The following is a 21,424-nucleotide window of genomic DNA, read 5'->3' as shown; positions in this document are numbered from 1 at the left end:
CTACTGTATTACATTCCAAGATTTATTCATTTAGTTAAGTATATACATATTGAGACAATAAAATATTTATTACCTTCTTATTAATCTCACTGGTAGTTCAAGGCTGTCTCTGCATTTTCCTTTACTTCCATTCACTGTCTTTCTACTGTCAGTACAGTTTCAGTTGAACATGCTTGTCTCATGAGACAGTTCAGTCCTCAGACAGTGAAAGGAAAGACATCCCATCCCATTCCTCAGCAGTGGAGCAACTCATCTCAGTCATGAAGATTCATCTGCTGCGAAAGAACTTGTAGTAGACCACTCCTCCTAGGATGGCTAGTTCCAGGATGATGATGATTGACAGCAACAACTTATTAGTGGCTACTCTAGAGTTAAAAAAGAAAAAAAGAATCCAAGGTAGTTCTTTTTCTTGATTATGAAAGCAGATTCTTTCCTTCCATAAGTATTAACCCCGTTTCTGCTACATCAAAAAGTACTATTTTGAATAGCAGTTAAAAAGCAAGAAGAGGCAAACTCACAGTGATTTGTAGCACAACTTCTTCCAACCTGAATAACTGAATTTCATCAAAAGTTACCAAGAGCAATTCACTGTAACTTGCTTATGTCAAAATCCCTCCCCTTTGCTATGTTTTATCATGCACGACAACCTGTGCACTATCTTAAATGAGCAGCACAGATTCAGTAGTGTTCACTCACCTACACTGCACTCCATTACTGGAATAATTACCAGAGAGGAGAAAACACAAATTAGATCTTCACATGGGCACATGCTCCATTTACGCATTTCCTAAAACCTCCCTGCAGTTCCAGCTGACGCTGTGGGTTATTAGGTTGTTGTTTTTTTTGTCTGTAAACTGGCAAGCAACACTACTACCTGCTGAGTACTGTGCAGCTGTATGCCAGTCCTGCTACTCTACTCACCTCCTGGACATGGAACGCAGAATCTTACGACTCTTGCTCAAGTTTTCACTTGTATTCACCAACTAAGAAGAAAGAGAAGTTATTTGCCAGTTCAACAAGTTTACATCAACTCTGAAGATTCACATGCAAGAAGTTGGTGTTTAATGTAGTTAATAATGGGTTCAAAGCTAACCACATATTCTCAAAATTCAGAGACAACGTTGTTGTCCAAGCACAATACAGGTTGAAGAGTTGTCTCCTTAATAAAGCAGAAATAAGACTTTCAGGTATACGTTTCCTTAGATACATGCAAAAATTATATGCAATTTAGGATTACTTCCTACCCCTCTACCTAATTTAAAATTATTGGAAAGTTGGTATTAGCCCTTTTTATTACAATTTAATTTCATTATTTGAGTTGTCAGTATCATTGTCTCCTGGTATTAAAACGTACTCCCCTAGTGCATTTCTAGACCTGTCTGAAATGCCATTACATTTCTAGCAAGAAAAGAAACATGTTGCACTGACAGGTCTGTGTGACCCAATGCATCTGAGCACTGAACTGTTAATAGATAATCCGTTTCAGCTTTATGATGCTCAGAAATGTATTGTTGCCTTAGCTAGCCAACAACTATTGGAAGGTTAGTGTTGGTTGCTTCTATTAAATTTGATTTCATTAAAGGAACTTACTAACTAACTGTCTCCCAAATCTAAACCTTTACTATTGAGCTTTATATGGTGGGCAATTCTCTAGCATTTTTTTAGATCAGTAATTTTTTCAGTAATGCTAAATCTTTCAAGCAGCAGTATATAGGTCTAATCACCTGGTCTTGCACATACAAAGTAACAGACATGCTTTGGGCCCACCAACAGTAATTATTTTGCTTTTAGGAGCACAGCACAGCAATGTGGCAGCCCAAAATGTCAACTAACTGGACTACCATGTCTGGGGAGGGTCTCCAAGTGTAATTCCTGGCACACAATTCCCACTAATAAGCTAACATCAGGTTGTTCCAACACAACAGCCACAGTTTCTCCACTTACTCTGCTCTTGGTGCGTTCCAGTTGCTCTCGCTGCTCCCCAAGTTCTTCAATTATATCAGTGCCAATCTGATCTGTCTCAGCCGCAATTCGGTGCGAGCGCTCAATGCTCTGACTGGCTCGGTTCAGACTGTCTGTTCCCTGGAGAAGCAGCACCCTCTGTGACTGCAGATTAGTCTGAAAAACAATATACACTTAAATATTAAACACAAAGAGAGGTATCGGGCTTCTGATGTATTAAAAAATTACAAGCCATTTGTACTAGGCTTCTTATGTTAACTGATGAAGCCTGGTTAATTTTGAAAGGGTTCTCACGTAATGTCATGGTCAAATCTAGTTAAACCTTGAAAAAGGAGGATACGCAGCTAAAGAGTTATAAATACTTATAACAGTTATAAAAAAAATACCCTGTCCATGCAATAATTCACTTTTCTATCAAATAACATCTACATGAAAACAGTGTCTGCTTTCCAGATGCTAACTTTTCCTTTCACTTGTACCTCAACTGTCTTATTTGTGACTTTGCAGTTGGTTGCTAGGGAGATTATTAAGGGTTTACACAGCCAAAAGGATTACAGACAAACAGCACTAACAGATGGACTCCTAAGTAAAAAAGCTACTCTTTTCATTCCACTTGCCTCAGCTACAGAATAAGAAATGTTTTTTGACCTTAGGGTCAAAAGGTAGCTCAAAAAGTATTTTCTTAAGCCTCAGAAAGTTTAACATCCTGCTCTCACGTTTTAGGGGAATCAACCAAGAGAAATCTAATGCAAAAAAATACCTACTACTATAGAATAAGACATTAAGGAAAAAGCCTCCCTTAAACCTTCCTTAACTACGGCAGACAAACACCAACCAACCTAACAAAAAACACTTCTATGAACTTTCTATACAGATTACACTAATCTTTGAGGATAGTAAGCAAATTCAGTCTCACTAGCTCAGACGAATCTAAGCAGATACGGTAAACTGGTGTATTTCTTGCACTGTAGCAGCATATCAACACTGTACAAAGTAGAAGAAGACTTCTTATGTTATTTGGAAATTATTTAAACTGAGATCACTTAAAAGGGAACTCCGTGGAAGAACCTCTACAGTGTATGTGACTTGCATACGTTTTTGGAGACAAAAACGAGATCAGTGAAGTCAGTAGCATCACTGTTGTATTTTCACTGCTGCAGGGGAATGATTAAATAAAGTATTTCAGTACACTTAACGAGTCTTTTTTTCTAATGCATCGTGTAAGTCATTAGGCACAGGGCACCCAAGGAGTACCATTTTGATTACACTAATATCTTTGTCTTAGAACAGAAAAGCTCTCTTATGAGTTCTAGGTGTTCTTTCTCCTCCCTAAGATATTCATGTTATGCACAAAGAGATGCACAGGGAGTTACGAAAGAAATCAAGTGGATTAAAGTAGAATGCTGTAAGCAACACATCTGGAATATTCTTTTAAATAATCACACAAGTTTTCAATACAATTTATATCTGATACTCACACTCTGTTCATTTTCTGTGGAGAAGATTCCATATTTCATATCCCCTTGACTTCCAGGGCCCAATCCCAAATCTGTGCTTCTAATCTCTCTCTGGAAGACAGAGAGGTCTCTTCTGTATGCCCGGATTTTGCTCATCATTTGGTTGCGGAACGGCAGAGGAGCATACTTCAACTCTTCCTCCATTTCCCGTAGCTTTAAGGAAAAAAAAGTGTTTATTTTTTTAAAGCATCAAATTTATTCTTATCAACAGCTATACTCAAAACTTACAACCAGATGAAGGGATTCACATGTTTTCATGTGATTTGGGGATTGGGGCTATTAATCCCAAGCCCCTCATCTAGTATCAATGGCACCGTTCCGCCTATTGCTGTTCAGCCCACATGGGTTTTCAGCTATACAGTGCCTCAAGAAAAAATGGCCTAGGTTAAAGACTTGGTATTTTCTGAAGTGTCACTCTGCAACTTCAAAATGCGCAGTTTTCACTTTCACATTGTTTAAACATCTATAGGATGGATAGCAGAGGCTGGAGGTAGGATTTGTACACCCTGAGATTTTGGATACGTGAATTTGCACATCAGCTTTCGGTGACAGTTGTTACAAATTCACAACGCTTAAAGCTGTCCTCTTGTATGAGCCAGAATCTACACAGACACACCTCAACAAAATCCAGTAAGTTAGAGGAATAAAGCATCTTTCCCAAAAGAATGTTCAGCTGTGACCCCAAAGCATCGCTACTTAGAGGAATCTGCTATTTCCATCGGTACTCGCTTTACTTTCACTGCAAGGGAGGCTCATTTTCAGATCTGTTTCAAACTTTTTTTTTCCCCAAAAAGGCATAACCTTCTGCACGTGAGTACTGACAGAATATATCAAGAACCATTTTGCACAGCAAATCACAGTACAGAATTGGTCACTTTCTCAAGTGACCAATTGTGAAAATAAATTTGTAACCTACAATAAACAATTCCCCTGGGAAGAGCCAGGGGAGATTTCTGTTGTGACTACTGTGGTAAACAAAATAAGACGACAACCCTCATCGAGCTAAAAAGGTATTCTACTGCTACCAAGAAATAGCGTATTACTGAGAAAAGAAAGCTTAATCTATTACATTTTGCACAGAAGACAAGCCTCACATGTTTTCTTTGGTTGTTTTTCTGTGTGTGCTGTTCCATGTCACCTGCTGTCCAGGAGGCCCACACAATAGAGGTTTTAAATAGTCAGGACCCCTGACATTTAGCCATCAGACTCACAGAAAGATCACATGGGTTAAGCCAACGTGAAAAAAGACAGCAGGAGGAAAAACAAACAAATAAACCATAAAGCAGATTCTCTACATGTTCTCCCTACGATCTCTAGCAATTCTAACTGTACCTCCGCCACTCTCCTTTGCTCAACAAAGGGAAGGAGATACCCAAACTGAGCACTAAGAAGCGAAAATATGAATACGTGTCTGTATCTCTATATATGCTATGTATAAACACACACACACATAATCTTGACAAACACACGTGTTAATCACATAAATGAATCAAATATAAAAAATACACAACATTCATCTGCTGGCATATGAACATAAAGAAGGTGAAATTTGCAAGTACTGTCCTTGTTAAGGTTAGCAATGTTTCAACTGGTCAGAAAGGCCACAATTCTAGACTTGTTTACCGTTTCATTTGCTTCACGTTGTTTCTCATCAAACTCTCGGACTAGTTTTTTTTTCTCTTCTGTGGAAGAAAAAGCAGCATGTCAGATAAACACTGGAGAAATGACAGCAGAACTCAATCTTACCGGCAACAAAGCACCTCCAATGGCTGATTAGAGGCACCAGGTCAAAACTTACCTCAGACAGGAACAGCCTATTCTTATCTTTCAAAAGCTGGGGAGAGGACAGAGAAAAAACCACCCTTCCACCAGCTGGCCACTAGCTTTGGCAGACAAAAGTCACTTTTCAAACCTCAAATATTTTTCTGGCTGTTGACAAACATTTAACGTGAAAGAATAACAAAGAGAACAGGTCGGCAAACAGCTCATCATTTCATATTTTCACGCATATTCGGCAAGACAACTAAAGGCTGAAGCTGTGACTTGGATTAGCACAGAACGTCGAGGCAATCTGCATCTCCAAGTGCCCCCCCGAAGTTTCCAACAAAGAGGGTATCCGGCATTCTCGCAGTCCCAACAAACTAACTAGTTGAACAGGATAAGCACTCTGGAGTACCCTGACATTAAAGATGCCATCAAAATATCAGATCAGGATCCCAGCCTAATGCCCAAATGATTCTCTCTTCTGGAATGACATCAGGCATTTGAACCTGCCAACAAAACCATACATCTCAGTTGTTCAAAATGGTCATTTGCTTGGGTACTGATGTCTAGGGCTGTGGAAGCCAAAGAGCGGCTTTCGTTTTCATTTCATTTTCACCATTGTTTTTCTATTTTTAGAGAAAACTCTTAAGACATGTATTCTGTATGTGTTAACAAACTATCGTATCTAATATCCAAGATCAGTAGATGCAGAATTCTCAAACTCTTCATGTCTCAACAGAACAAAAACCTGTGTTTCATAAGCTTTTGCAGAAGCACTGAAGACCACCACCAGGACACTCTTGTAGTGTACTGCAGAATTAAACCAAGTTCTATCAGAAGTCTGATAAATGTGCAGTAACCTAATTCATCTCTCTCAGAAGAGACTGATTCAGTCCTAAACAAAGTTTTGAGTAGCAGAAAATACAGACAGCGACCTTGGTAAAACTCCTCTAATTTGATAAAACTGTATAGACACCATTATGAAATCTCTGCTGCAGTCAAAACCTGCCATTGATAACACCTTTTGTAAATATGGCCCTCTGCAAAAGGAGCAGTTTTTAAACCACTGAGCTCTCAACAGAGCAATAAGAGAAAATTTTGAAGTGATCAAAGCATTTTAACACAGCTTGTCTCATGGACCTGACCTCCCCAGGCCATGGGCTCTCCCTTTCAGCTCCAATTCATATGAAGCTCAGGGCTTGAACTGCAGCGGACTTGGGAGGGAGTTAAAAACCATCGCCTAACCAACAGCTCTGCTCTCAGGTAGCACACAGGAGAATTATTACAGACCAAGCTACATTATAAGCACTAGTATATTATGTGCTGGCTGCTATCAGCGAAGCAGTTGCACACCACAGCTGATGCAGGAGGAAATGCTGACTCGGGAGGTTCCTGAACAGGCTCTCCTCAACTTCTGCTCTGGTTTTCTGCCACGTACACTTGTGCTGACACAACTGCCTGTGTGGCTAGGTTGGAAGTGAAAACGCAGACACAAACTGCATGAAAACAACTTCCAGAAGTCAATATATCGTTTCACACAGGTCATTTCACAATCTGGTTTATGCGGTGCCCTCTTAAAACAAGTGCTATTTCAAACTGATTGAAACCGGGAGCAGTACTGGAAGAGCAGGACTTTAAGAGCAGGACTTTACCCTCCGGGTGCCCCCAGTCGGATTAATAAGACACTGCACTTGAGCCACAGTAACATTACCCACTTCCTCATCAGCACTGACGTGATATAATTCCAATCAACCAGAAACAGAGTCAGTTCAAAAGTACAGTTAACTACATTTACTTAAAGAAAAGTGTCTATATTCGAAACCGATCCAGGCTGTTTAAACTGATCCAGGCTGCCTTCTTACAAGTCTGAAAGGAAAAAAAGATTTCTAGGCCTAGAAATTTGTTATCTTGCTTATACAGAGCAAAATAACGTTTCCAAGCTCCTAGTCCCTCAAAGACGGCCCAAGAACGACACATTCTGTCCTCCCTGGAGCTTGGGAAGGTGCCAATCACCTTAAAAGCGTCTGTGCGATACTGTTTATTGTCTTGTGATTTTTTCAGGATCAGACAGCTTGCAAAATAAAGGCTCGCACACCGTATGTACAAGAAGCAGACAAAGCACATTACGAAAGCCGAGTGCCTTCACCAGATAGGCAAATTCCTGGCTTATCTTAAACTCCCTTACAAGTGCTTTACACAAGTACTACTGGGATTTTTTCAGCAACAAATTGTATGAATAAGGCCAGCATGTTATCATTTCATAGCATGACTAAAAATCATTTTGTAATTACTTGTTGAAAAGTCTACAAGCAGTGAAAAAATGCTGCCTGTAAGTATTCTGTTTAAGCCCACGGCTCAGAACTCCTTGCCTGACAGTAGCACAGCTCCAGGGAGACCTGACTGAGCTTTACTGCACCAACAAACCGACCGGGCTCCTTTCCACAAGGAAATACGGATTTCCGACGGGAAGTTCCTGTCCTTTTAAGCCTGGGTTTTGTGCCTCCTGCCGTGTGGCACTTCCCAGCGGGAAGCTCTGCTCCCTGCCGTGCTCACCGATCCCGCAGCGCCTCGGAAACAGGACAGTGTGCGTGTGGCCATTCCTCATTCCTTCCCCAGATTTTCCATTTCCCATTTTTTTCCCTGCCAGGCAGTAGGACAGACGCTGCGTTTCCAGGCAGCGAGGCCGGCCGCCTTTCCCCGAACCACCCTTCACCAAATTCCGTGCGAGTTAAGCCCGCGTTCAGGGCCCTTCTCCCAGGTGCGGGCATTTATTCCTCTCTGCCCGTGGCTCTGGCTGGTTCTGGAGAAACCAAACCAGCTCTGAGGGCTGCCCTTTGCAGTTCTGGTTCCCGTGCACTGTCCGAACGAGGACGACAAGCACCGTGACCCCAGCCGAGCTCTCCGGGCTCGCCCCTTTCCCCCTCCCCCCGCCCTCCGCTGTGGGGCCGCGAGGCGAGGCCGGGCCGGGCCGTTCAGGGCCGCGGCCCCGCTCCCGGCCCCGCCGCCCCCCCCCCCGGCGGCACTGACCGGCGGCGCCGTGGCGCAGTCGCTGGGCGGCCCCGCGCAGGTCGGCGTGCAGCCCGCGGAAGATGTCGTGCAGCCGCTCCAGATGCTCCGAGGACGCGGCCCCGCGGCTCGCCATGGCGGGCGGCCGCCTCCCTCCCCTCCGGCCCGCCCGCCATCGGCCGCCGCGGGGGCCTCGGGCCGACCGCGAGGCTGCCCCTCAAAGACGCCCGATCGCCGCGCCGCGCGTCGCCGCGGAGGTAACGGCGGGAGGCGCCGCCGAGGGCCGCTCCCTGCGGGGCCGAGCCGCTCGGAGAGCTGCGGCGGGGCTCGCGGCGGTGCTGGCGGCGGGGCGGCGGCGTGGAGCCAACGGGACGCATCAGGCGCTGACGCGGACGGCCGCAGGGGGGCGAGGGGGCCTGGGGACGCGCGGTGCCTGCTGGGAGTTGTAGTCATTATGTGCGGGGCGGGGCGGAGCGGGGCGGGCAGTGCGGGCGGCAGCAGCAGCGGCGGCGGCGACGATGGCGGCGGGGGTGAGCTGCTGGGGGGCCGCGCTGGGCGCCGCCGTCGGCTTCCCTCTGCTCCTGCTGGTCGCGGCGCCCTACATCAGGTACGGGGCCGGGTGGGCGGCGGGTGTGTCCGTCCGTCCGTCCGTCCGCGTGTGCAGCCGCTGACGGCCGCCGCGCGGTCCCTGCTTCTCTTCCCCCCCCCGCAGGAGGTTCGTGGCGGGCGGGCGGTGCGAGTCTGCCGCCCGGCTGGACGGGAAGGCGGCGGTCATCACCGGGGCCAACACCGGCATCGGCAAGGAGACGGCCCGGGAGCTGGCGCGGAGAGGTGAGCGGCAGCCGGGGCGCGCCCGCACGGAACGCGCGGCACCGGGAAGTTTCCTCAGCACCGCCCGAGCCGCGCTCCCCCCGCGGCTGTAGCCGCAGAAGGGCGAGCTCCCGGTCCCTCCGCTGCTGGCGCTGCCCGGGCCGTGCAAACGCGCCTTGCGATGTGAGAAGCGCCCTGCGCCGCAAGCGTCTTGGGGGGAGCGGGGAAGTTCCTGGCACCGCGGCGTTCTCCTGGTCTGAAGCAGGGAAACGGCTGAGGCTCGCCGCTCTGCGTTTCGCTTACCCGCGTTTCAAGCTAATTTGGGTTAAATGCCTTCTTAGTAAGGCAGTGGACCTGCCCGTTCATAACCCGTTCAAAGTTACTCTGGCTGGAGTCCAGGTATCTTCACATGCCACTGGCCTGGTGTCCCCAAGGCCGATACAACCCCATCACGCCACGGCGGTGATAGGCACGCCTGACCGGGGAGGAGCGGGACAGAGGCACTTCAGATGTACGTTTCCTGACCTGGAAACAGGTTTGGGCTGAACTGGAGCTAACTGCATACTAGAAAAGGCTTTGTGCTTGTCAGCTGCCCCCCTTGACTGACGGCAGCTCCGTATAGAAACAATGCATTGTTTGTAAGCGCCGTGAGCAGTCAGCCTGCGTGGCGTAGCCCTGAGCGTGCAGTGACATCTCAGCTCGTGCAGTGACATCTCAGCTCTTGTTCCTGCTTTTTCTGCCTCGCAGGGGCGAGGGTGATCATCGCTTGCAGAGACACAGCAAAGGGAGAAGCTGCAGCCAGTGAAATCCGGGCTGAGACAGGGAACCCACAGGTCGTTGTGAAAAAACTGGACCTGGCTGATACTAAGTCCATCCGGGAGTTTGCTGACAACTTTCTAAAAGGTGAGGCCTCCAGGTCCTTCCTTTCAGTGAGCGTATTTTGTCGGTGACTGGTGCCTACCCTTCAGAGCTAGGGAAGGGATACAGCAGAGTGTGCCTGGGGAGCAGTATTTCCCTGCTCCGTTCCCAGAACTGCTGTTGACTTCCAGCGTGACCACGTCCATAAACGTCCATAATATTGTAGGGGTTTATAAGCGCAAGCTGAGGGTGTTGTGCAAGCGCTGCATGCTGCTGGTGTGACTCTGAAAATATCTTCCCCTTCATTATACGGATTTCATTTGCTGGATCTGGAATTGTTCTGTACTTGGAACTGCTGTATCTGGAACTGTGCAACAATCTCTGTTCTGGGCAAAGGCAGAAAGATGAGCCTCTCCTGGAGGGCAGCTCCACTCCGCTATTGTCTGCATGCCTAGGCAAGAACGGGGTTCTGTGCTGGCGCCAGGGGCTTTTCAGCAAATGCCAAATTCCTGACGCACATAACTTCTCTGTACCACATTGGGCACTGTGGCTGGTAGCAGGGCCTGCCAGAGGCCGTGAATGGATTTGTGGTAGGACAGTTATCCTTATTTTATGGAGACAATGTGGCTGCAGTGTAGGCATGGGTGGGGATTTTTTGGCTGACTTGTGGCTGTCTGTCTTCTGTCATTGTTTCCCTATTTAATGATGTGCTTTCTGTTGCAGAGGAGAAGGAGCTCCATATCCTCATTAATAATGCTGGGGTAATGTTATGCCCTTACTCCAAGACAGCTGATGGCTTTGAGATGCACCTGGGAGTCAATCATCTTGGTAAGGGCCCGTGGAGTCATGTTTTCATTCAGTATCTGTGACAAAATGCCAGAGGGTAATTTTCCTTCCAGGTGTTCTTGTCCTTCTTTCTTGTGATGGAATGGAAGCCCAGAGGTAGAGCTCTGGAAATGAAAGCTGCTTTCCTTGGGGTTCAAGTGTCGTGAAAAAGAATAATGCAATGTATTTGCTTATCATGGACTTAATTTAAGAATCTGTAGATGTTGCCTGGGATGTTTGCAACGTATAACAGTTCCAGCTTTTTGAAGCTGAGGAGTAGAACGTAATGGCCCCAGAAAGCTTGAGTTGTTGATTCAGTGGGTGGCTTTTCCCCCGGACTTGAAATGAGGAAAGCAGTAAGCTACGACGCGTAAATAAGATGTTGAAAGTACTTTGAAATTCCAGGAGGGGAACCCTTTAGAGAAAGACTTGAGTTTCCTCTCAACCCTAGGTCACTTTCTTTTAACCTTCCTGTTGCTGGAGCGTCTGAAGCAGTCGGCCCCGGCCCGCATAGTGAACGTGTCCTCACTGGGTCATCACGGAGGCCGAATCCGCTTCCATGACCTCAATGGTGAGAAGAGCTACAATCGTGGCCTCGCCTACTGTCACAGCAAGTTGGCCAACGTGCTTTTCACTCGGGAGCTGGCGAGGCGGCTGCAAGGTAAGTCCCAGAGGAGAGCAGAGCAGTCTTTTTCTTGGCTGTTGAGCTATGTGGGTGAGGAAGGTGGATTGCAGAAAGGTCTGGAAATTACCTGTGCAGAAATGAATCTGTTTGAGGCAGGGTCTCCGACAGTTCTTTGGAAGGATAGCTCCTATCTGTGGAACCAGGAAACTTGAAGCACCAATTGCCTTTACAGCAACAGGACAGGGGAGTTCGGTAGCCTGGCACAGTTGAAAGGATTTAATTTTAATTTGGAGCTTGTCAAAAACTGACTGCATCCAAGCAGATAATTGTGCTATTGTACTTGTGTCAAATTGCAGTCTGCAATGGAAAAGCTAAGGCAGATGTAGCTGCTTTCAATGCTGAAGGCCTGTAAAATAGAAGCGTAGGACTAGACAGTACCTCTTAAGTCACAATATATGTCACAGCCTTGCTATTCAGTCCTTTTCATAAACTTTAGTATTTATTTTACTAAAACAAAAGCAGCGTCTTCTCTAGTAGTAGTACATTATCTAGTAGTACAGTAAGTTAAAGAAAACTAGTGCTGTCAAAGCCTGATGGGAATTGCTACTGTTTGAGCACCCAGGTTGCTTCGCACATTCTTTTACAGAAGACATGTAAGTGACTGCAGGATTTGGAAGGGAGTGGGGAAGTGCTCCAGCAAGCAGTAACTACTAAGAATCTCACTACCTCTCTCTGTATCCGTGGCTGGACTCGTTTAAGTCACAGAATATTTGCAGGTAGAATTGAGGAGGGTGTTACCCTTTGTTTAAAGGCACTCTGACGCATGCTGTTTTATCCTGCGCTACTTTCTTTTGCCATAGGCACTAAAGTTACAGCCAACGCTCTCCACCCTGGCTCTGTCCATACTGAGCTGGTCCGGCACTCGTTAGCAATGATGTGGCTGTGGAGGATATTCTCATTCTTCTTGAAGACTCCTTGGGAAGGAGCTCAGACCAGCGTGTACTGTGCAGTAGCAGAGGAGCTAGAATCTGTGACAGGACAGTATTTCAGGTGGGTACAAGCTGATGGAATGATGTACTGTGGAAGGAAACCTTGCTGGCTTAGAAAGCGAGCGTTACTGTTATTCTTCATTAAGAAGGGACTATGCAAGAGGCTGGTGTAACTCATGCCAGGAAGATTGAAGGTGACAAATACCAGAGCATTATCCCTTCCATACCTGTTGCAATGGATATTGTGTTAGAAGGGATCCCTGACCTGTGCAACATATCACATAGCAGCAGTTCCTTTAGTGCTCAGAATATTGCTGTACTCGAAGTGGAGGAAAGGCTGTCACATTCTTAGAGCTCTGATCACGATCTGTCGTAAACTGGGGTAAATCACTCTGCAGCAGAACTGTGTAGTTAACGAGGTCGCTTGAGTCAAGCTTGGACAGACCAGTCTGGTTCTTTCTGTTGTTTTACTCCACTGGAGCAAAAAGGGCCTGTGCTCCCAGAGAGAGGAGAGGCTTGATGGTGCTGCACAGCTAGGAGGTGAGATTTTCAGGTCCAAGTCCACATCATCCTAGAGGTGGAGACTACCCTTTGAACAGCTTCCTTCAGTTGTGTCTATCAGCTTCTCAGTGGGTATAGTGGCTGTATTTTGAAAACTTGTCCTTTTTTCCCCACATGGATAGTATTGGAGCCTTTGCAGAGCTTTCCTCTCATGTGGTAAGTGACCAGATCAGTCTCTGTAATGACTTTGATCTTCACTTGGGAGGTTGTATATCTTAATCGCACTTAAACATATAAATAGATGTTTTATATTCTGGGAAAGACAGTCATGCAGGGAAGATTAAGTGGAGCACTTATGTACTGGAGTACAGAAAACCTTGGTGGATTTTTAAGTCATAAACGAATGTGGTGGGAAAGGAATAGCTTTAACAGTAATTCACATGCGGGCCTGGTTTTACCTTGGACTGGCCTCAAAGTCTTTCCACTTTCCAGGCAACAGAATATAAAAGATAAGTATACACATTAAAAAAGGAATCTACAAGTATTCAGGAACATCAGAGACTGGGCATCTTGGGCTGTAAAAAATCACACTAGCATGGATAGAAATCTCAGATTTCATCAGATAAAATGTCATCTGTTCTCTTAAACTTCCGTGTGATTTGCAGCATCTAGCATTACAGATGAGAACACGTGATCCCTCTTCCAGACACTGTTCTGTCTGAGTGTAGGAGCTGAGAAGAAAAGGGCTGCAGTTCAGAGGACAATGGAAAAGGGGATAATGTGAACCCATACGTGGTTATTACAGTATTAGTATTCAGATGCAGCTTTGCCTTTCATGCAGTGGCAATACAGTGGGATGAATAGGAGGGAATAAATAGTTTAGAACAAAGGGCTGTTTGAGGGGCTTTTTTGTAGTTTGCTAAAAAAGGTGTTCCTGAAGAAGCTTGGTTAACATTTATAGCCCTTTTTAGTAGTACAAAGGAGAACTTACACAGAAGAGGAAAGCATATGTAGGTTTTTGTAAAGATCAAGACAGCAGACAGGGATAGACTCACTTGCCAGTTCATGGTGCCATAGGGAGCGATTCTTCCCTAGCCAGCTGGAAAGAAAAGTTTCTCACAGTTGCTGAGCAGGAGTGCTTGCTCATTTGCTGGATAGCTTTCCCCACCCTTCCTTCAATTGGTCTTGAAGTTAAATGGGTAAAAGCACTTCCCTCACCTTACCATAGCCACTTCAGTGTGCTAATGCAGCTGAAGATCTTTGATTTTTTAAAAAAAATAATAAATAAAATGTTTCCCTTACAGTGATTGCCGGCCAGCATATGTATCTTCACGGGGTCGGGATGATGAGACAGCGAAGAAGCTCTGGAACGTGAGTTGTGAGCTCCTTGGCATCCAGTGGGACTGAGCAGCGCACACCTCAAGCGCACACCTGGCTGAGCACAGCGATGTTGCTCCTGGGAAGAGCACTGCCGAGAGAACTCAAGACAAGAATGCCGATACTTCAGCTGCCCTCACGACGGTTCTGTGGACACAATCTGATAGGAATTTCTGGAATAGCACACTTAAGGATTGAGATTAGTAAGCAACCAGTCCCCTTTTGTAGCTAAGAATTAGAGCACCAATGCAGCGAGCAACCTTTGATATCTCTCACAACAGCCAGAGGCTGTTGTTCTCTGTATTTAGACTAGAAATGGAGGTTACCATCTTAGGATTAGATCACCTGTATTGAAAGCTTGTGGTGTTTTTTTTTTTTCCTCCATAGTAGTAATAGTAAAAAGGTAGGATGCTAAACTTACGTTCTCTTTGACATGGCGGAGTGCAAGTATTCAAGTTTCTGGCAGTTACATATAATGTGCTTTCAAGTACACAGAAACAGGTGCTGGCCTTTTTGTACCAAGCATTAGGTACAGATCTTAACTGGAATTAAGTACTGTTCTCCGTATTCTGTCAGAACTTGGCCTCTAGCCACTGAAATATCTTGCTCCTTGATTGCAGTAAGTTAACTGAAGGTTGGTGTATCTTTTGAGAACCCAGTTCTCAGTGCAGCTGACTGGGAGGTTAAAAGCTGCAGGAAGGCTGCAGTTGTGCATTGACAAGTTACGTTATTCAAAACAACTAACAGCTCTGCTTTGAAACACTGAACAGAGATGGTATAAGAGTTGTCACAAAAGCCTGAGCTGTGCTCTAAATGATTTACAAACCTAGGAAAAAGCAGAATTAATAAAAAAAAATCAACTGAGGTGAGAAAATCATTTTTTTGAGACTTTAACATTGCTTTAACAGTAAACTACCTTGAGCTGAATAGGTGAAGCGGGGACCTATCTTAATATTATGGTCAGTGTAGTTACAGGACAAGAATAAGACTTGCACTGAAACCCCTATGTTTGTTTGTCTAGCAGTCACGGGATTTGGCTAACCACAACTGCCAGCCTGACATGGCACCATGCAGCCTGCATGTTCAGGAGGCAGCTCAGTCAATCCAGATACCCATGAGACTGCTGTCTTGGGAGTCTAATGCAAATTGCTATAATGGGACCCATAATCGGAGATTATTTCTAAAAGAGTTAAGCAGCTAGAAAACAAGTGCCACAGCTTATAAGATTATCTTCTGCTTCTGAAAAAATCCAGAAGTGTTTGGACCTGTGTATGAACATTCCTCTGAACAACTGCCAGTTTTGGAAAGCAAATGCTAATTTTATGATTAATGCTGTCTAGAAGCTATCCATGCAGATTAGTCCTGTGCTACCTCTGAGCAATACTAAATAAAGCCATCTTCTTTTTCAGCAAGAGAACATGTATCTTCCTTCAGAAATGTTGCAGCAGTTTCGTTGGTGTTGGTGACAACTGTACCTGCCCGACTAACTTAGAAAGCTGTTTAGGTTACATCTTGAAGTCCCTTTGCCTTTCTCCCAGTCACTTGACCTTTTTTCCTTCCACAACTACAATGTAGCAGTGGCATGTTATCTACCATTGCAAGCTTAGGTGGCTTTCTCTGTGTGAGTCTCCAATCTTGAAAGTGGCTTTCAGGATAAACAGAAAAAAAGTGCAGAAAGCCTGTCTAGGCCATGTATTTTTCCCTTGCAGGTCAGTGCTCTGCTTAAAGAAGTCAGATTGTGGGTAGATTCAATATAAGACATGCAACTATATATTACATAGTGTCTGTCTCTCTGTCTGACCTTGGGCAAGTCACTTATACCTTCTAGGTTGATCTGTAAAATGAGATCTTAAGCTCATTTAGCTGCCTTAAAGGGAGTGTTGTAAGAGAGAGTTACATTACCGTGCAAAGCTCTCTGAGGAGGATTACTAGTCTGTGAGAGTGCATGTATAGGCTGAACTAGCTACTGGCACGACCTCTGAAGAGGTGATATTCCAGTTGCTCTAAATATCGAGGACATCACAGCGAAGAGATTTTTGCATGACAAAACAATTCTTCCCCTTCTAGTTCATCTGCTGAGCATAGCCAAAAGCAAAATACAGATCTAGAACAAGAGTCCCAGCTACGCTGAGATAAAAAGCAAACAGAAGATATATTGAAACCTTCAGTCAGAACACTTTATTCTGTTTTTTTTTTTTTTTCCCATTGTAAACAATCCTTGGTCATTAATATAGAAAGTTTAAATGGCAGTACTCAATTCATTTCTGAAGCTCAAAAATTCAAAGCCTCCTGATAATTGCACTATTCATGACACAAGGCAGTTGGTCAGGATCAAAATTCCAGTTCCAGTGAAAGATAGATCCCTACAATTCCAGGTTAAGAACATCAAATTACAACACACACTGTATAAAGTGCATAAGGTACAGTGCAAAGAGGTCAAGGAGAAAGGCAGGTATAGAACTGACTGGTCTGCGTGACAAACTCGACTCTGTGCTCTATGCAGCTGTAAAGAACTTGAGCAGAAGTGTAGGTATTACAGGAAAGCACATCTACAGTAGAACCTCCCCCCCTAGTTATTTAGAAGTGAGTTAAAAGTCATAAAAGAGATAGACGGTGTCACGTTTTAGGATTAGCCTAACAGCTCTAAGCTGATGGCAAGCTAGGTCAGTTTGGCCAAGAAAACAAAAGCAGCTGTCATTAGTACTGCTCACTAATGAGATTGTGCAAATCTGTGATTGGGAGATTCTGAAATCTAAATGCGGTTAGTGTCAGTGGAGCACAGCTCCTGAAACACCCAAAGGAGATAGAGCAAGTCCCTTTCAATGCTATGGAAGCCCATTCTGTCACTGCAGTGAGTTCAGGGGTAGTACAAAACAGTCTCCCTTGTTTTATGTACTAAAAGTTATATTGCAGTTATATTACACTTCAGAAATACTGTTGTTTCTTTTGAAGAAAGTAAAAAAAAAAACTAACCAATCTAACAAAAAAGTGAACTAGTTTTCCCACCTCTCATGCTGACGTACACGCTACTGGCAAACAAACTCTCGTGGCCACGTTGTGTGTTGTTTCTTTTAGAAGGTCCTACTGCTGTCTACCTTTCTTCTGCTCATTTCTCATGTCCCACTCATGGTTGCAGAGAGGCAGCTGCTTCTTTATGCATCCTTCAACACAGAAATTACACAAAGATATCTGCCCTTTCATGAAACCAATTAACCCTAAGAATTCCATTCTGTTTCTAGTCACAGTAAGCCCCATCCACACAGAAATTCTGCGCAGAAGCTACTGTCCCATTCCTTGCACTACAGAATACTGTCTTTTCACATATCCTAACACGCTCCAGAGCAAAGCCTGGCATGACAATCTATACAGTATGTCCACTTAATACAAATTCAGACTAGCATTCTGTTGTACCTGTCAGGGACAGATTATATTCCTAAGAAACAAAAACAAAAAAATCCCCGTGTGATAGGAATACAGAGTGCCTGCTGAACTTTACCACAGCTCTATCTTTCCCTATTTCCTGCCATACCTGAAATTTGCTGGCATCTGCTCAGTGATAAAGCTGCATCACAACACTTTATTGGATATTACCATAGCAAAGAAAGAGGTAGGCAATTAAAAAAAAAATTAAAGGATTTTCCATTTGTAGTCCCTTTGCTGGATATGCTCTTTATAAATTCATCCATCTATTAAGGACTCAATTGCCCTACGTACATCAGCCAGTGCAAGTGGTCAGCAGAAACCTGCCATGAAGAATCAGTTCATACCTTTTCAAATGAACTACAGAAGTTGAGCACACTGCACTGGGGAGACGAGGGGGAGGGAAGGTAGCAATAATTTTTTATAGAGGCTTTAAAAACAATCATCTCTGAATTTCAGTCTTTGTAAAAGAGCTCTCCAATCTTGAAAAATTTTACAGGAAACCCACAATCAAAGTTTTATACTTTAGGCTACATTGAGCTGGTGAGATTTTTCTCTCCTCTCTATACAGGTTTTCTGGATTAGAAATAAAATACATGCAATAAAGGTCAGTGCATTTCTAAAAAACACAAGTGCTCTCTTCCATAAACCTAAAATCTTCCTTGTTCAGTTTGAAAATGCCACCCTCCCACCCCCCCAGTCAAAGAAATACCCCAAAAACGCCCTGAGGTAGTCACTGTCAAAATACTGGCACTTGTAATTTAGTTCCCTTCCTTCCAACCAGAGGCACATTAGCAGCTTCCATTTGCCACCAACACAAGTCAGGAGACTTCCCTTTTACCAAGAGACTGGTGAACTGCATGCCTTTCAGGTGTCTTGAAGTCTTCCCCTTCTGCATGATGGCGAATGTCAATTACTTTCTACTGCCCTGGGCAAGGCGATTTCTCATTTTGGGCTGGTGCACGGCAAGCCACTGGGTACAGATAGCCTGCACAACGTCTTCTCCACTGTTCTCAGCCAGCTGGCGCACGTGCTGGACTAGCTGCACTGCTCTGGTCTTCTCCTGTCTCACCGAGACCAGATAGGCAGAACGCAACTTGTTGCACATCAGGTACGCTTGGATCTGAAGCAGAAAAGGCAGGCAGAACTCAGTTAGAAAACTATGGCAAGCTAACACAATGAGCTTAAGCCAGGATTCACTGGAATTATCTAGCTCAGAAGCTTCTTGTACAAGGCAGTAGCAGCATGTTATGAAGCAGAGTACTGCACAGAGCAGATCCCAGTGTGAAAGATGAACAGACAAGTATTTTGCTCAGTTTGTCTCCTATGGAAACTCCTTTACAGTACCACCATGAAATCAACATTAATAATCCTACTTTGTGCATTAAGTTACCATATCCCCATGACAAAGATTAGAAAAGTCATTTTCTTGTACTGCTCTTCTATGGTTCTTCTAGAAGAGCTAATACATTTCAGTAATAAATCTTGCATAAAAGGCAGATCTAAAAGCCCATTTTTCAATCCACATAAAACACCGAGTTTGTCAGTTAGGGCAAGACAGAGAAGAGTCACAATTTTTTAGATTTTATTCCTAGTTATGGCCCTCAGGATCTATGACAGTCTGCAACTCTGAACCACAGTCTCTTCATCTAGAAACATGCATCCAGAGTTCACAGAGCATGACTCTCCGGGGGCCTGGCAGGCTGGTATTTAAGCTAACAAAAACCAAGTAGTTCAGGCCTCATTTCCTCTAAGAGGAAAAGCGTATAACAGAATTGAAGAAGTTTTATTAACTCCCAATCACAATAAAAACAATATAATCCTGAAAGAATGATAAGCTGAAATGGCCACCTTTGGGGTATCTCTGAAATACTTTTCTTCCCGCTATTACAAATGCCTAGCTCTCACTCCAAAGACTATCAATGAATCAATAAGGACAACATCAATCCACATCTTCATCTCACAGCTCTACACTCAGTCACCACAGCCTTAACCAACTCACTGATTTCTACAGTCTAGGAAGTGGCCATCAAAACCTTGACTTGGGTGAGGATGAGAGAGAAGATGCTGGAAGAGAGCACAATGCCTTCAGACCAAGACTGGGCTGTTCAGCTCCTGCTAAAGGAGTTCCTTTACTGTGCTTATACATACCTTGTTTTCATCACTGTCCATATCCTGGATCAGATTATCAAGATCCTGTATCCAAAGAAGGGAAAAGGTGTTCACATTCAGAATGACTACCGTTTGCAAACCTTTACTCCTTCAGGGACCAAACCTCTGCCTAGAGGAAGGGCTGCTGAGATCACAGCTAGATGTTTACATGACACCAACCACCACTACCATACATGCAGAAAATACAAAGTCCAATTCCTCCCATTACCACAGCTTTCTTCTACCTGCCTTGTCTGTGGGGTATCCCTAGAGAACACTATGAGGTCAATCTCTTGTCCTCTATCGAGTTCTATTAGTCAGGCTAGAGGACATCTGTTTTCTTCACAAGGATGGAAAAGACACTGTGGTAGGTAAAGGGAACCTTAAAGTTGTTTCCAGTGGAGGCAGCAGGTCTATCTCCACATATCCTCTGCGTTAACCAGGGAAATTTCACTGAAGGGAACACCTCCCACCCCAGTCAGGAGCATTTAGCAGGTCCTGTCAGTAAAAGATTCAATCCCTGCCGTGGATACTCATTTGGGAAGTGCAGGGTAGGCTATCATCTCCTCTCAAAGGAGCTAGCTTAAGGGAGGAAAATACACACTCCCACCTTTAAACAATGCATGCAGTACAGAGCCAGAATGTTTGAAGATACTACTAGAAGAGCAGCACAGGATGGTCTCTCTGTAGCCTGTACGGTATTTACCCACATTACTTCGAAAAGGACATGATGCAGAATAGAATTACCTCAGCAGGTATGTTCTTGAATTCATTTAGACAGTTTAAGATAATATTATCCCCATCATTTTTGGCTGCCACTCCAGACTCACTGACACACTTGAGGAGCTGCCGGATCTCACTGTACTTTTGCTGCTTCACCAGCTGCTTGGCCACTTTGCTGTACACTTCTGTAGCCTCCAGCTGGAAGTCCTAGAGGTAGGTGAACACCAGGACAACATGTTAAACATTCTCAGCAGGTTTTCTCAGAGGGACTCTACATGACTGAGACAATCTCTGCTGAGGACAAAATATCACACTCTGCTCTTAAAAAGCAAAAACTGTTTTGGTTGGTTCTGAGTTTCCAGTCACCACTGCCCAGGACTGGCTCAAAGCTTCTTTATAATCAGACCGGTAAAATTCAGTTTTGCTCAGAAACAAGGGCATTGTCACCTTTTCCTTTTCCAGGGTGACAAAAGTAAATTTTACTGCTTCTGACAGAACATCTTTCCTAGTCCCAACCCACTGCTACCTCACTTAGCAGGCTCCCATTATAATCCCGTCCAGCAGACACCGCTTGTGTACCCTGGAAAATAAGAGGTATCTGATCATGATATACCTCCCATATGAAGAAAGATAAAAGATGCAGACTGATCCTGCCATGAATAAGGCAAGAAATTAAAAAAAAAAAAAAAGGAAACAGAAGTGATGCTTGGCAGTTGGACCCGTTGCTCCCTTTTTACGGGGAGGTAGTGACTACTGTTGCTGTTCAGTGCTACTTTTCCCACTCCAAACAAGTGCTCTGCCTTGTACATCCTGACCCAAAGGAAGAAGCAGGGTCTGACATATGCATCAGTCACAGATGTACCAGGCAGCAGGGTCACAGATACTCCTTCACTGTG

The 21,424-nt window shown here is 44.6% G+C and overlaps 3 protein-coding genes across 9 annotated transcripts in view; 1 reads left to right on the top strand and 2 right to left on the bottom strand.

Annotated features, from left to right (window-relative positions):
- Nucleotide 1: 1 nt before the first annotated feature.
- Nucleotides 2–8,534, bottom strand: VTI1B (vesicle transport through interaction with t-SNAREs 1B). Its single transcript, XM_083838801.1, has 6 exons — nucleotides 8,271–8,534; nucleotides 5,103–5,161; nucleotides 3,441–3,632; nucleotides 1,945–2,118; nucleotides 922–983; nucleotides 2–365 (listed from the first exon to the last, which is right to left on the bottom strand). Exons 1-6 carry the CDS (start codon nucleotides 8,383–8,385, stop codon nucleotides 269–271), a joined length of 699 nt encoding a protein of 232 aa, XP_083694927.1. The 5' UTR covers nucleotides 8,386–8,534; the 3' UTR covers nucleotides 2–268.
- A 163-nt stretch (nucleotides 8,535–8,697) lies between these two features.
- LOC310900593 (retinol dehydrogenase 12-like) lies at nucleotides 8,698–15,648 on the top strand. 2 transcript variants are annotated; one of them, XM_083838795.1, is made up of 7 exons: nucleotides 8,698–8,856; nucleotides 8,962–9,080; nucleotides 9,807–9,958; nucleotides 10,637–10,745; nucleotides 11,194–11,403; nucleotides 12,228–12,417; nucleotides 14,162–15,648. In XM_083838795.1, exons 1-7 carry the CDS (start codon nucleotides 8,768–8,770, stop codon nucleotides 14,262–14,264), a joined length of 972 nt encoding a protein of 323 aa, XP_083694921.1. In that variant the 5' UTR covers nucleotides 8,698–8,767; the 3' UTR covers nucleotides 14,265–15,648. The 2 variants fall into 2 exon arrangements, with proteins under 2 accessions (XP_083694921.1, XP_083694920.1); XM_083838794.1 differs by having other exon boundaries at nucleotides 9,807–9,962; nucleotides 10,641–10,745.
- A 749-nt stretch (nucleotides 15,649–16,397) lies between these two features.
- ZFYVE26 (zinc finger FYVE-type containing 26) overlaps nucleotides 16,398–21,424 on the bottom strand; it is a 49,872-nt gene continuing 44,845 nt past the window's right edge. For all 6 annotated transcript variants that reach the window (XM_083838777.1, XM_083838778.1, XM_083838780.1 and 3 more), the window contains 3 exons: nucleotides 20,553–20,735; nucleotides 19,806–19,850; nucleotides 16,398–18,777 (listed from right to left, as the gene is read on the bottom strand). In XM_083838777.1, coding sequence (XP_083694903.1) covers nucleotides 18,568–18,777; nucleotides 19,806–19,850; nucleotides 20,553–20,735 — 438 coding nt within the window. In that variant the 3' untranslated portion in view covers nucleotides 16,398–18,567. The remainder of the gene's footprint in view (nucleotides 18,778–19,805; nucleotides 19,851–20,552; nucleotides 20,736–21,424) is intronic.

This window comes from Anser anser, assembly GCF_964211835.1.
Source record: "Anser anser genome assembly, chromosome: 5".
Taxonomy (NCBI): domain Eukaryota; kingdom Metazoa; phylum Chordata; class Aves; order Anseriformes; family Anatidae; genus Anser; species Anser anser.
The sequence above is the reverse complement of the archived record's forward strand: the minus strand, read 5'-3'. Positions and strand labels throughout refer to the sequence as shown.

Excerpts from the sequence above, each read along its gene's own strand:
- VTI1B (XM_083838801.1), bottom strand. The coding sequence starts at position 8,385 with ATGGCGAGCCGCGGGGCCGCGTCCTCGGAGCATCTGGAGCGGCTGCAC. Across the intron at positions 2,119-3,440 it reads CCACAGAAAATGAACAGAGT|ACTAATCTGCAGTCACAGAG; the intron begins GTGAGTATCAGA and ends ATTGTTTTTCAG. Across the intron at positions 984-1,944 it reads TGGAACGCACCAAGAGCAGA|TTGGTGAATACAAGTGAAAA; the intron begins GTAAGTGGAGAA and ends CTTTCTTCTTAG.
- LOC310900593 (XM_083838795.1), top strand. The coding sequence starts at position 8,768 with ATGGCGGCGGGGGTGAGCTGCTGGGGGGCCGCGCTGGGCGCCGCCGTC. Across the intron at positions 10,746-11,193 it reads CCTGGGAGTCAATCATCTTG|GTCACTTTCTTTTAACCTTC; the intron begins GTAAGGGCCCGT and ends TCTCAACCCTAG. Across the intron at positions 11,404-12,227 it reads GCTGGCGAGGCGGCTGCAAG|GCACTAAAGTTACAGCCAAC; the intron begins GTAAGTCCCAGA and ends CTTTTGCCATAG.